General features: G+C 37.5%; 2 protein-coding genes across 5 annotated transcripts in view; one reads left to right on the top strand and one right to left on the bottom strand.

Annotated features, from left to right (window-relative positions):
• Window positions 1-2,833, top strand: part of LOC107840953 (myosin-binding protein 2) — a gene marked incomplete at its 5' end in the record, with an annotated part of 7,114 nt that extends 4,281 nt beyond the window's left edge. The window contains 3 exon segments of the mRNA XM_016684911.2: window positions 381-512; window positions 790-2,092; window positions 2,186-2,833. Of these exon segments, the coding sequence (XP_016540397.2) occupies window positions 381-512; window positions 790-2,051 (1,394 nt within the window). The 3' untranslated portion in view covers window positions 2,052-2,092; window positions 2,186-2,833.
• Window positions 2,834-4,317: 1,484 nt separating this feature from the next.
• Window positions 4,318-14,143, bottom strand: part of LOC107840952 (splicing factor U2af large subunit B) — a 12,354-nt gene continuing 2,528 nt past the window's right edge. The window contains exons 2-14 of one of the 4 annotated variants that reach the window (XM_016684907.2): window positions 11,673-11,811; window positions 10,401-10,621; window positions 10,010-10,264; window positions 9,027-9,097; window positions 7,893-7,963; window positions 7,770-7,814; window positions 7,363-7,422; window positions 6,413-6,473; window positions 6,213-6,325; window positions 5,579-6,025; window positions 5,288-5,423; window positions 4,960-5,027; window positions 4,318-4,760 (exon numbers count right to left, since the gene is read on the bottom strand). In XM_016684907.2, coding sequence (XP_016540393.1) covers window positions 4,623-4,760; window positions 4,960-5,027; window positions 5,288-5,423; window positions 5,579-6,025; window positions 6,213-6,325; window positions 6,413-6,473; window positions 7,363-7,422; window positions 7,770-7,814; window positions 7,893-7,963; window positions 9,027-9,097; window positions 10,010-10,264; window positions 10,401-10,621; window positions 11,673-11,798 — 1,812 coding nt within the window. In that variant the 5' untranslated portion in view covers window positions 11,799-11,811 and the 3' untranslated portion in view covers window positions 4,318-4,622. Of the gene's footprint in view, window positions 4,761-4,959; window positions 5,028-5,287; window positions 5,424-5,578; window positions 6,026-6,212; window positions 6,326-6,412; window positions 6,474-7,362; window positions 7,423-7,769; window positions 7,815-7,892; window positions 7,973-8,610; window positions 8,769-8,912; window positions 8,956-9,026; window positions 9,098-10,009; window positions 10,265-10,400; window positions 10,622-11,672; window positions 11,812-14,143 lie in introns of those variants that run through there. The other 3 variants (XM_016684906.2, XM_016684908.2, XM_016684909.2) reach the window with 3 other exon arrangements.

Here is a 14,143-nt window from a genome sequence, read left to right on the forward strand (position 1 = left end):
CACAACTTACCGACCAAGTACTTCTGGATATTTAAGTTATCTTATTCGACTAAGTTATGTTGCTTAGACTCTTCAAAAATGTCAACATGTGACGTGTTGGATTCTCTAAAACTAGTGTGTTTTTGGAGAAACCAACACGGATACTGCATCGAAAATGAAGAGTCCACACAACTTAGCAACCAAGTACTTCTGGATATTTAAGTTATCTTACTCGACTAAGCTATGTTGCTAAGACTCTTCAAGAATGTCAACGTGTACGTGTTGGATTCTTTGAAAGTAGTGTATTTTTGGAGAAACCAACACGGATACTGCATCGAAAATGAAGAGTCCGCACAACTTAGCGACCAAGTACTTATATTTACTTTTATTGTACATGTCAGAAGAATTTCGCCAAATGATAAATGATGAAACCGATGGGGAAGTGTCAATCGGGACTGAGATTCCTGATTTGGATCAAGCAGATGAGGTTCAATGTCATGAAACACCAACTTCATATATACTTCCTACTGGCGGTATGCACTTTATGATCTCGGCTTATGATTCAACTGCCATGTATTTAGCTATTGAACCTCTTTGCTTTCCCACCGCGGTCCTATTTGGTGAATGCTAGAGCCGGCTCTACTTCAACTAGTAGTCTTTTAAGTCGGAAATCGCTTTCACATCTCCCTTTCTTTACATTACGAAACCAAATTTTCATACTCTCTTTGCAGCTAGGATTCTGTTATCGTTACAAAGTTACTAATACATTTTTTGTGTGTGTGTGTGCCTGTGTCGCATTGGGTTCAAAAGAAGATCAAGAAACAGAAGTAGAATTGAAGACATTATCGGTTGATCTGAGTGGACATGTTGTGATGAACAACCAGTCGTTGATATGTTCCGACTTGGATGAGAATGAAGAAGATAAAGTCCCTGATACGCCGACTTCTCAAGATGGAATTGTTGTTAGCGATTTAGAAAGCGGAGATACAGCTTCAACGATTGAACATCTGAAATCAGCACTTAGAGCTGAAAGGAAGGCTTTACATTCTTTGTACACGGAGTTGGAAGAAGAGAGAAGCGCTTCCGCTGTGGCTACAAGTCAGACGATGGCTATGATCAATAGGCTTCAAGAAGAGAAAGCGGCGATGCAGATGGAAGCATTGCAGTATCAAAGAATGATGGAAGAACAATCGGAGTACGATCAAGAAGCTTTGCAGCTAATGAACGAGCTCATGGTTAAGCGAGAGAAGGAAAAGCAAGAGATAGAGAAAGAATTGGAAGCGTATAGAAAGAGATTATTGGATTACGAGGCGAAGGAGAAGATGATGAGAATGTTGAAGAGAAGTAAAGACAGTAGCACGAGAAGTGTATTCTCCTCGGCCTCTTGCAGCAATGCTGAGGACAGCGATGAACTTTCTATCGATCTGAATCAAGAAACAAAGGAAGACGATAGCTTTTACTATCACCAAGAAGGCTTGAATAATACTACACCTGTCGATGCAGTTATGAATTTGGAGGAATCATTGGCTGATTTCGAGGAAGAGAGAATGGCGATTCTTGAGCAGCTAAAGCTTTTAGAAGAAAAGCTTATCACCTTGGACGATGAAGATGCAAAACATCTCGAGGATGTTAGGCCGATGGAAGATTCATATCAAGATAATGACAATCATATAGACGAAGATTCTCATTTCCACGGAGAAATGAATGGACATGCCAACGGGTTCTATCAAATGAATGGAAAACATCATCCCGAGAGAAGAATAGTGAACATAAAGGGAAAGAGACTTCTTCCACTGTTTGATGCAACGAGCGATGAAAATGAAGATGGGTACCATTCCAATGGGGTTCATGACTCATATATAAGAAACTTCGATATGGAAGAAGAGTTGGATCATCTCCACGAAAGGCTACAAGCGCTCGAGGCAGATAGAGAGTTCCTAAAGAACTGCGTTAGCTCATTGAAGAAAGGCGATAAAGGGATGGATCTTCTACAAGAAATCCTACAGCATCTTCGTGATCTAAGGAACGTTGAGCTTCGTGCAAGAAGCTTGAGTGATAGTGTCATAGTATAGTCAACTTCTTGATGCATTATCATGCCAAACAAAGATACATGGTAACTATGCTACCTCTTTTACTCAACAATACTATACATTCTTGAAAATATACCATCTTGTCTAACTGTTGTTCATCTTTTTGTTGCTTTCAGACCGCGATCTCGGAGTACATTGGCAGCTATTTTACTGTAAAAGGGAACTCAATGAGACAAGTTGATCAAAAAAGATCAGCAAAAGAAATGGTCTATGCATTTTGGTTCTAATATTAGCTGACAAAAGTTTATGATATGTGCTAAACTTTTGTCTCAAGCATACATAGTCATATTTTCAAAAGTTAATCCAACAAAATTTTTGTGGGGTTGGGTCAAATATCTCCACCTTTTTTGGGCAAAAAGGTGAGATGTTGAATGTATGTGCTTGTAGTTTAGTTATAGGGCGAAGAATGTCTCGTAAAGTTGTTGTCACGTGATCAGGAGGTCACGTGTTCAAGCCGTGGAAAGATCTCTGGCAGAAATGCAGGGTAAGGCTATGTACCTCGGGCCCTGCGGATAGCGGGAACTTTACGGTGTACTGCCCTTCTGTTTTTATAGTTGTGACAACTAGGAGTAGAGAAAGAAGAATTATTTTTGAATTTTTAAGGGGTAAGTAACTTCCTTTTTTCTTTTATCTTTCATCTTTTGCACCATTTCATTATATGAAGTTTGTTTATTATTTTGGTAAGGCATAGTACTTGTCTTAGTTGTATACAAGATGTATCCATTTGTAAAGTATATATGAAGTGAAGTGTTTTGTTTGTTTCATTTTCACTTTTGGGGGTTGGGGTGGGTGGTGGGGGTGGGGTGGGGGTGGGGGTGGGGGTGGGGTGGGGAGGTTGAGGAGTGAGTAAGCTGTCCTTCCTTTCTTTGTTGTAAAGTTACATTCATTCCACATAAAGAATGTACAAAATACCTCACTATGTATTACAAACAACAACAATTAAGTGGTGTCTGGGAAGGGTAGTGTACGCAATCCTTACCTCTACCTCAGAGGAGAAATAGAGAGGTTGTTTCTGATGGACGCCCAGCTCGAGACAAAAACAGTCTAGAAAAAGACGTAATATAAGTACAAGAGACAGTAGTTAGTAATAAAACAACAGATAGTAACAAAACAATACTACCACAAAATAATACAACAATCGATCTACCTGAAACAACAGACATCAGCAATACTCCAAGAACAAAAAACTACAAGTGTAACACTACGACTACTACACTATACATGTAATAGTAATAATTAAAAAGTAGGAAAAACAAAGAAGGAAGCCAAATATTGTTTTCAACAATGGATTTTGCTTAAAGCATAAACAAAACATATTGGTAGGTATGTGACAAATGACAATAACTAGATGCTTCAACCAATTCCAGTTATTCTAACTTTACCAAAAGTAAGATTATCTTATACAGAAGCAACGCATCCTATGTGGCATAATGCACGTGTACTTGTTAACTTTATATAAATTTAAGTGCTTACTTGTGCGGATCCAAAATTGAAGGGCGCAACTGAAGCGCGTTTGTGCATCATGCCTCAGAATAATGAAGGTTTATATATTAACATCACTAGTACCTTTTACGCTAAATCATTGTTGAGTGTTGCTTAAATTTTATATAACTAAACTAGGATCCATGTGTTTCTTGATCTTAGTTTTCATTTTCCCATCATAAATAACAAATTCGAACGATGAAATGCTAGTGAAATAATCAAATAGTTGCAATATTTATCTAGATATCATAATTCATATCCATCCGACCACAATCGGTCCGGTGTATATACTGAAATTATACGGATGTTCTTGTCAAAGTACAACTACTACAACATACCAGTGTAACCCCACATAGTGAGATCTGAAAAGGGTAGAGCGTACGCAAACTATACCACTACCACAGATGTAGAGAGATTGTTACCCCGACTCGGGACAGATAACAACATAACAAACACAAAATAAAAGCACACAACAAAATGAGAACACATCGCTAGCTAATACAAGAAACAAGACAACCACGAGATAATATGATAAACTATCTATTCAAAATCATAGACAATCCAAATCACCACGGACGAACAAACAATAGTCAAAAAAAAAAAAAGTATTCAAGCTCAACAAACAATAGTCTCCAGCAAGGATTTGGATAATTTCCAAACATCTAAGGAGCACGACAATATAATCTCTAAATTATAGCCAATACAATTTATAAGCTCAATAAACAATAGTCTCCAGCAAGGATTTGGATAATTTCCAAACATCTAATGAGAATGTCAATGTAGAGTAAATTATAGCCAATCCAATTTATACAGCTACAATAACTTATTGGATCTAGATAGAACTTGCAGGACAGTAAAACATATTCATGTCAATCGTAATAATGCACAGACCATTGCGATCCACGGTGATAGTAGGCAATCAAAACAGCTGGTTACATGAAATCCCCACATTGAGACCTAACAATTCCAACGTTAACGACAGGAAAACAAGAGTACAACTAAGAATCCCGAGGGAGGGATACGTTAGCTAGCTATTTAATACAAGACACTGTTTGGCTGAGCAGGTACAACCTAGCCCTCGTAGTCCCCCTCGGCGAACTTGTTCTCTGGATAAAAGACAGCAACAACTTGGTTTCCTCCGAATTTTCTGCCATTCAACCCTTGTTGAGCTCTTGAAGAACTCTCCACATCTTCATACTCCAAATAGACCTGTTGAAATACTATATAATCAATTGCTGCCAACAATACTAAGTAATTATGTCATAGCCTGGATGGCAATACTAAGAATACCTAGCACTTCTGTTGTATTTGCTTACGAGTACCCATTCACAGTTTATATTTTAGTAGAGTATATCGGTGCATAGTAAAATTCTGACGAAAGCACTGTAATGCATAGTAAATTACTAACCTTTCCAACCCCTGGTGTAGGTTCACCATCAAGCCTTGGGCGCGGGATGACTAAATTCACTAAATTACCTGCAAAGTGAAGAAAGATAGTAGAGATGTCACACTAAAAGATGAACACCAAACAATGTCACATCAAAAGAATGAACCGCATATATGAATAAAGTACACTAAAAAAAACTTTTTTTTTTTTGAAACTGAATTAAGTACACTAAATTTATGACTAACACCATGGTATTAAAGACTAGCGAAGATTAGTGCCACATAAAAACTTAAAAAGGGCCATCAAATACGAAGCTTGACTAGTTAAAAGGAAAAATAGATGTATTTACCAAACTTCCCACATTCCATTCTCATATCTTCCATTATATCTTCATAGTCTTCATCATCTTTGAGCTCATCCGGGCTAACGACATTTGTTAGGCATAAGACTTTTGTAGGAGGTCCACCAGGTTGGAGCATGAGCCTCTGCAAATCAAATGACAAACAAACGGAAGAGCCAAAAATGATCAATCACCATTAAAATAGTGTCAGAATCTGACAGCCTAAAATATATAGTCCAAAAGAGCCGAGGAACTGATTAAAAAGGTGAACAAATTGAGTAACAAAAGGATACACCTTACCTGCAGTGCTATTTGTTGCTGAGCATGCATTAATACAATCTCCTGCTCTGGCTTAGGCTGTAAAGTACCTTGACTAGCACGTCTGACAGTAAGAGTTTTATCACCCATCTTAATCCCATTAAGAGCTGCACAGGCAATATCTGTTACTGACACATCAGCGTACACACAAAATGCATAGCCTTTCGAGTTTCCAGTTTCTTTATCTTTAACAAGATTAAAACCCCGAAGAGGACCAAAGGACTCCAGCAACTCCCTAATCTGAGCTTCAGTGAAATAATATGGCAGGCCTCCCACAAAAATTCGGTCAGGACCTTCAAGCCCACCAGTGGATCCTGGTGATAGTCCCACTGCAGCAAGGTTAAGGTTTGGATTTGGTTGGCTCGGACCAAGAGTTGCAGCCAGAGACGGGTTATAGTCGGTCGGTCTTCTGACCTTAACTTGTGTTCCCTAAAGCCCCAAAGAGACAATATTATCACAAGTTTGAGTTTTCTCTCCAATGAGAACTAAATATAATCCAACGTTGAAAATAATTATTCCCAAAGCAAGTAGTTATATAACAAGTCCTACATATGCAAAAGAACTAACCACTTTTGCAGGTGATATTAACAGATCCCTAAACTAGGAGGAGGATTACCTCAAAGATAATGCCATCTAAGGCCATGGCATTGCTGGCCTCCTCCACGGATCTCATCTCAACGAAAGCAAACTTTTTCTCATGGTTTATATAAACATTAACGACAGCATCTCCTGGAAAATAAATGAAAAATTAAAGCATCCAAAGAATGGGTACTGCACAGTTTCATTAGGACCTAATGATAGTTCAATGTAACTAACCTGGACCGGCGGTGTTTCCACCAATTGCCGACATAACATGATTGAAGTATGTAGCCACCGACTGCACAGAGATAAAATATTATCAGTAGACAAAATAGCTACAGCCCTAACAAGTGAAACACGTCTCTAAGGGTTTATGTTTTATGCGGGCAGAGAAAACAAGACGAAATCCGTTCACCCATTCTAGGATCTCATTTGTAGGTTCAAATATACTGAACAAGGGGTTGCTAGTTCCGGAGATTATGTTCCCTCTTTATAGAAAAAGAAAGTCGCAAAAACTTAGAATAGATTAAATATCAGATATAATTCTAAATCTAATTTGGGGGACCCCATATAAAACAAAGTATATTTTCTACTGTAAAGATATGATATTTCTACAGTAAGCGGCTTAAATGCAATCTCCCAAGGCATTAGAGATTCATTGAAAGGTCAAATAACATTGCTCACGTTTGTTTTCTAGAACAAAATCATTAACTTAATTAAGTGGTATTCTAGATTGCTTATTCAGAAAATGCTTGAATCATGATATCAATTTCCACATGAATTCAAATTCATTACTTCAGTTGTAAAGCTGAATGAATTTCTCAAATTAGGAATTGATATTATTTGGGGAAGTTGAGATAGGCAAGTTGAGCAAAATAAGCTGAAGCAACAAGGGCTATTCGGCTTAAAATGGAAGCAAGTCCTTTAGACCAAGACATTCAAACCCCTCAGCCATGCTAAGCAAATGTCAAAATGCTAGAACCGGGGTTCAAGTTTGCAACATGCACAGAACTCAAATGAGTTATGAAGAACGGATGATTAATGGAGGAGTATAAGCCAAATAGAAATGAAAACCCCCAACAGACCAATAAACTAACATGACTCTGACTCAAAAATTAAAGGGAGAGAAAGTTAACTATTAGCTAAATAATCAAAGCATCTGAACTAGGTATGATAAAGAACATTACCTGTTCATTTGCAGTAGGAGGAAGTCCACCAACGTAAACTCGTCTTGCATGTCTAGTCGCCTGAGAAATACACTCTCTCAGACAATCCATCAATTTTTTTTCCAGAAACAAATTATGATACTAAAATATTTGCTTAAGTATATTGAAATTAACATACAAAACAAATTTTAAGCCAAATGTTGATATTCAGAAGCATGAAATTTAACATGTTCTTTCAATCAGATAAAATGGAAGGAAGAAGATTCTGTCATACAATATACACAAAAGTCAAGACAAACACTATAACATCATCCTACTTCACATGGCCATTTTGAAAATCATAAATATTAATTGAAGTCCAATTGAAGCAGTTAAGAGAGCTAATCATGGAACACCGAACAAAAGAAAGTGGTAGAGACAACAAAAACCTGCTGAGTCATTGCCTGAACTGGCATAACAGGAAGTGCTCCAAGCTGCCAAAAACAAAGATAAGTTTAAAAGCATTCAGAGTTAAGAAAAAAATATATTGTTGTTCCAACAGGGAGAAATACCGGTCCAGATGTCAAAGGGAACATGTTAGGAAGCATTCCAGGAATAGCTGCAGCAGTGCCAGGGAGTATACCTGCAGAAGCTTCTCATAGAGATAAAAATGAGGACATTTCTTTGTTCATTCAATGAGGAGGACCTAAAAGTAAAAAATTTATATCTTTGATTAAGGTTTAAAACTAAAAGGTTTTCATTTTAGAAATTAAACTACAAGTCTTCCTAATTACTGAGAATAATTTTGCTTTCATTGCAGATCTAAATTAATGACCAATATTATTCACAAGAAATATGAATGCGATAGTGGGAAGAGCGTAAGATCAAGAGAAGTACTCATATATTTCTATTCCACAATCTGGATTAACTTTTTCCCATATCATGCATAAAATGGTTTAAATTTCACAATTGATACAATAATAAAAATTTGATATCATCAAGTAAATAAGATATATAAGTTTTATAATTTTTCTCTTAACACTTTCCACACATCGTACCACTACTAGAATAACTGAGGCAGTGCCAGGGAGTAGACCTGCAGAAGCTTCTCATAGGGATAAAAATGAGGACATTTTCTTTGTTCATCAATGAGAAGGACCGTTGAACATATAGATCTGTTTTTATACTTTGGCTATTACAATTAGAAAAAAAGTTTATGTTATCTTACATAATTCTTCAGTAAATGTTACAAAAGTAATTCACAACATAGGCAGGTATTGGAGAAATTACTTGAAAGCTACCAAATAAAAAATCCCTGGTTGAAGATGAACGAGACCTTTTATTGTCTTCCTTGAACATAAAAGCTAGAGTGGTTGGCTCACGCCCATTGTCAGCACAGTGGGGCTACTAGCCCAACGTTGCCTTCTTAGAACATAAGGTAAGACATACTAAACAAAGAAACAACACCAAAGACAACAAAAACCAAAAATTCTCTCAGTTCCAGAGTTATTTCACCAAGTAAACAATTGAAATAGAATGTGAACAATCGAGCAATTGAAAATAAAATGTGAACAGTCAATCTAGCGACATACCAAAATGAAACCATGCATTTTGATAAGAACTTTCCACACTACATCCAAAGGAGAAGGAAAAAAAGATAACAGTTACCAAAATATTGAAAATATAAAAACAAATCGAGCAAGTACCTGGAACAGCAGGAGCACCAGCTAACAGAGCAGAAGTAGGAGGTGCCATGTCAAACCCGCTGACCCTTTTGCTACAAGCGTATCAGTATGAAGAGTTAGAGAAATGCAAACAAAAAAAAAAAAAAACAATAGCAATGTTGAAAAGACAGAGAAATTAAAACAATACTATTGAAAAGATTGAGAAATTAAATTATCTCCACAAACACGATTAGCACTAAATATCCATGATTTCCAACCCCAATGGAGTTTTTTTCCAACTCATCTAAGCTCTTAACTAGTAAGCACCGACTCATTTTTTAAAATTGATGTATGAGCCAGCATGGTGCATCTCCGCTATTCCAGATACCTACATTCTTCCACTGCTACAACGTTAACTATCTCTACCATGGATTAAACATATTTAAAAATTATCCTATTTTTTTTTTCCGCATCTCTTGAGATTCGAATCCTGGTCTTTGCTTGTCTATATTCCAACTTCATTGAACAGCATAGGATGCTCATTGCATTGTCCTATTTAGAATAACCATCTTCCACCATCCTACCTCCAACCCCTAAAGCAAGGGAGCGTCCCATTTCAAAAACTATTTACCTATGTGAAGGGTCACGATATTTTTGTTCAATCTGCTTGGGAGAAAAAGATCAACACCAATGAATGAACTAACATTAGCTGCATCAATCTGATATTTTATGGCAACCAGAATTACACACACAACTAAATCACACAGCCCTAACAACTACTACTATTATATCTCAATCCCAATAAGGTGGGATCAATTATATGAACCCTCAATAACCATGTTCTCCTTGACAACTTGAGAAATAGCAATCATTTAATAAGAATTGAACCATTGGAAACTATTTCGTCACCATAATGAAAGGAAAAAGGGTTCTAGAAATCTCTGCAGCTGCGCCACATTCCTCAACATAACCAAAGAAAAAAGGACTACCAATTGTCAATTTTTCACAGCTGGCAGAGTACTTACCTTTTGGAGCGCGAACGAGACCGAGATCGAGAACGCGACCTTGACCTATGGCTAGATCTTCCCCTTGAGTGAGATCTATGTCCATGCCTTTCCTCTCGATCTCTCTCATAGGATTTCGACCTGTGTCTATCCCTTTCCTCTCTATCCTTGTCGTATGATTTGGACCTGTGTCCATGCCCTTCATCCCGCTCTCTCTCATAAGATTTTGACCTATGTCTGTGCCTCTCCACCCTGTCTCTATCATAATCTTTCTTCCTGCACCCACAAATAAATCACACAGATGTGAATGCACTATGAAAGCAAGCGAAAAGCACAAATGCAAAACACTGAAAAGAAATGGCACATACATTAACGCTTCTATGAAAAGTGATCATAGTGGGTTAATGCTTACCAGTATTCCCGGCCATCGTCAGAAACATTAGCATCATCATCTCTATCTCTAGTTCTACGCCTCTCGGTCCGATCTCTGTGGCGACGGTCACGATCTTTTTCTCGATCCCGGTCCCTTTCCTTGTCTCTACTCCTATCTCTATCCTTATCACGTCCTTTGTCCCTCTCCCTATCCCTGCTTCTTGAAGACTCTCTTTCGCCCCCATAATCATGGGAGCTGTGCTGAAAGATGTAAAATCATTGGAAATGATTTTCAAAAGCACAGAAGCAGTAAAGGGAAACAAGTAACAAACACAAAGAAAAACAATTTCTTTTTTTGAGAAAGCTCAAACACAGTTCTAAATTAACCTGAAAAGCATAAATTCATAGTATCCCACTAACACAACTCTGATTTATTTCGCAGGAAATTCAAGAAAAAAAAAATCCACTCAAAAGAACAGCTATAAAGGAAAACCTAGATGACATTCTAGTAAATCAAAATAATACAATAAAATCAGACAGAACCTGCTGTGGCAGACCTATATAACGCTTAATTTGCAGAATAAAAACTAAAACACCAATTCCTTACATCTGCACTGCAAAATATTCATTTCATGATGTGCTGTACTCCTACGGAAGAAACCCATCAAACAACAGTTGCGCACACCCATTATCCAATATAAGATTAAGGGGGTGGTGTTTGGATGAACATTTTTTAAGTGACAAGTTTTAAAGCTACAAGCTAACAGTAGGTAGCAACCAACTTTTGGCTTTTAACCTTTTTTTGTACTTTTTAAGCCTAAACTAAATGCTCAAAAGCACTTTTTTATCTTTTCCAAACACCTCCAAAAATAAAAAAGTGCTTAAAAGCCATAAACACTTAAAAATAAGCAAATCCAAACACCCTATATAATAAAACTAAACAGGTTTTAGATGACTCAAAATTGCCACATCGATTCATCTCATATAACTTATATCATGATCCTACACACATCAAATTTCTGTCATGTTCTGCATGATCTTAACTATAGATAAAATCAATTTCATTTTAAAGTTCAAGAGTCCACACCCTGATTCCAGGAGTGAGTCGGTGACAATAAAAGAAACTTCGTTTGAACCCTGCATAGTCAAGATTTGATTTGTAAAGAGCTATTATAACACAATGTCATCACAACGCAAATACTAAGCAGTTAAAAACACATGATAAGGATACAAAATTTCATCACTGCCTAGATGTTGATCTTCTAGTCATATCACGCGGTTAAAAAAGAAATTTTCAAAAACTTCATCACACCTTAGAGCTTGATCTTCTCTTACTCGAGTTATGTTCCTCTTCTCCGTTATCCACACCAGCTATTTCGTTCTCACCACCAGTATGACTAGGAGTGAGCTGAGTTCGCCCATTTTCACTGGAATCCATCAGATAGAAACACCTGGATTGAAGCTAAAGCGTGTTAGGACCAAACTTACCTAAAACCTACTAATAAAACACATGAGAATAAGGGAAAAAAACTGCAACATTTATGCATTCATCACTTCTAAGTACTATCCTGAGCACCCAAAAGTGTCGTCTAGTGGTTAATGAAGCCGTTGAAGATCATGAGATCTCGGCCCAACAGAGACAAAAACACTCCGTGATTTCTTTCCATCTATTCTAGCCTTGGTAGAGATACCTAGTACTTGTTGTTGGTGGGAGGTGGCAGGTATCACGTGGAATTAATCGAGGTGCACCAAAGCTGGCCCGTACACCACAGTTATAAACAATAACAAACACAGTGAAATCCTACAGTCTGGGGAGGGTAGAGTGACCTCACCCCTACCCCTATCCCATCAAAGTGGATCTGAGGAGGGAATGTAGCAGACAAACCCGAAATTGATTCTGAAAGACTCTCAATTCAAGTGAAGCAAATCAAAGAAGCATCAAAAAGGTAAATGAAAATGAAGAAAACATAACTAATACGAAAGAAGTGCAAAACATACATGCAAGGAATCGTAACATCAACAACATAGTGCAATGACCAAACATAATAAACAACATACAATAACAAACATCAAAAGCCAAAAACTACACAAATAAGGCTAATACTATCGCAAACACGGTGCTCCAGACTACCACCAAACCTATCCCATAAAAAAAAAACACAACAGATCGATTACCTACGAATTTTCCATCAAAACAGTACTAATCCTGATAATTCATAATTCAGCTGGTGCAAATTCCAAGGATACTACACATATCATCAAGCCAAAAACTACACGAGTAAGGGAAATACTACAACAAACACGATGCTCTAGACTACCACCAGGCCCTATCCCATCAAAAAGCAACACAACACCCAGCTAACTATTAACCTTCCACAGCAATTATCACAAAAAAGGTACTATCCTTAATCAGTCATAATTCAGCAAGTGCAAATTCCAAGGATACTACACCTGAATTACATCAGTCAAGAACTACACGAATTAGGCTAATACTACAACAAACATGATGCTCTAGACCACCACCGTGCCTTATACCATCAAAAAGCAACACAACACTCAACTGACTACTAACCTTCTACCACAATTATCAAAAAAGAGTACCATCCTTAATAATTAATAATCCAGCTAGTGCAAATTCCAAGGATACTACACCTGAATTCAAGCCAAAAACTACACGAATAAGGCTAATACTAAGACAGACACGGTGCTCTAGACTACCACCAAGCCCTGTCCCATCAAAAAGCAACACAACGCTCGACTACCTACTAACCTTCCACTACGATTATCATTTTTTAAAGAAAAAGGTACAATCCTGATAAATCATAATTCAGCTGGCACGAATTCCAGTGATAGTACACATTACATCAAGGCAAAAACTTGAGAATAACAATTTAACTTAGAAAAAAATGTAAAATTTAAATCAATTTTCACTAATTATATAATTTTGCATTCACTACTCATAGAACAGAACAAAACATCATAGTGTACATTTAATTGTGTGCATACTAAACAACATACTATAACAAACACCAAAAAACAAAAACTACACAAATAAGGCTAACACTACAAGGCTGATACCTCGACAAACACAGTACTCCACTCCAGACTACCACCAAACCCTATCCCATCAATAAGCAACACAACACTTGACCATCAACTAACCTTCCTCCACAGTTATCCAAAAAAAAAGTAATATCACGATAATTCATAATTCAGCTAGTGTAAATTCCAAGGATTCTACATATTACGAATAGGGGTGTACAAACCGAACCATTAAGTCAAACTGAACCGATGAATCAAACCAAACCGAGGAAAAAAACCGACTTATGGTTTGGTTTGATTGGTTTGGTGTTGGCCAAAACAAACCGATCCTTCTTGGTTTGGTTTGATATTAGCAAAAATAAAATCAAACCGAACCCAAACCGAACCGAACTAATACATATATAATTTTAATTTTTTAGTGGAGTGCAAGATGCGGGAAGCACGATTGAGATGGTTCGGACACGTGAAGAGGAGGGGCATGGATGCCCCGGTCCGTAGGTGTGAGAAGCTAGCGTTGGATGGTTTTAGACGGGGTAGGGGTAGGCCGAAGAAGTACTGGGGTGAGGTGATTAGGCGGGACATGGAACAGTTACAGCTCACCGAGGACATGACCCTAGATAGGAAGTTCTGGAGGGCGCGAATTACAGCAGAGGATTAGGGCCAGTTTGGGTCGCTAGTGTAGGGAATTACTTGGTGGGGGTTTTATTCCTGTTATGATTCCGTGTTCCGTGTTCCATGTTC

This window comes from Capsicum annuum, chromosome 9 (genome assembly GCF_002878395.1).
Source record: "Capsicum annuum cultivar UCD-10X-F1 chromosome 9, UCD10Xv1.1, whole genome shotgun sequence".
Classification (NCBI taxonomy): domain Eukaryota; kingdom Viridiplantae; phylum Streptophyta; class Magnoliopsida; order Solanales; family Solanaceae; genus Capsicum; species Capsicum annuum.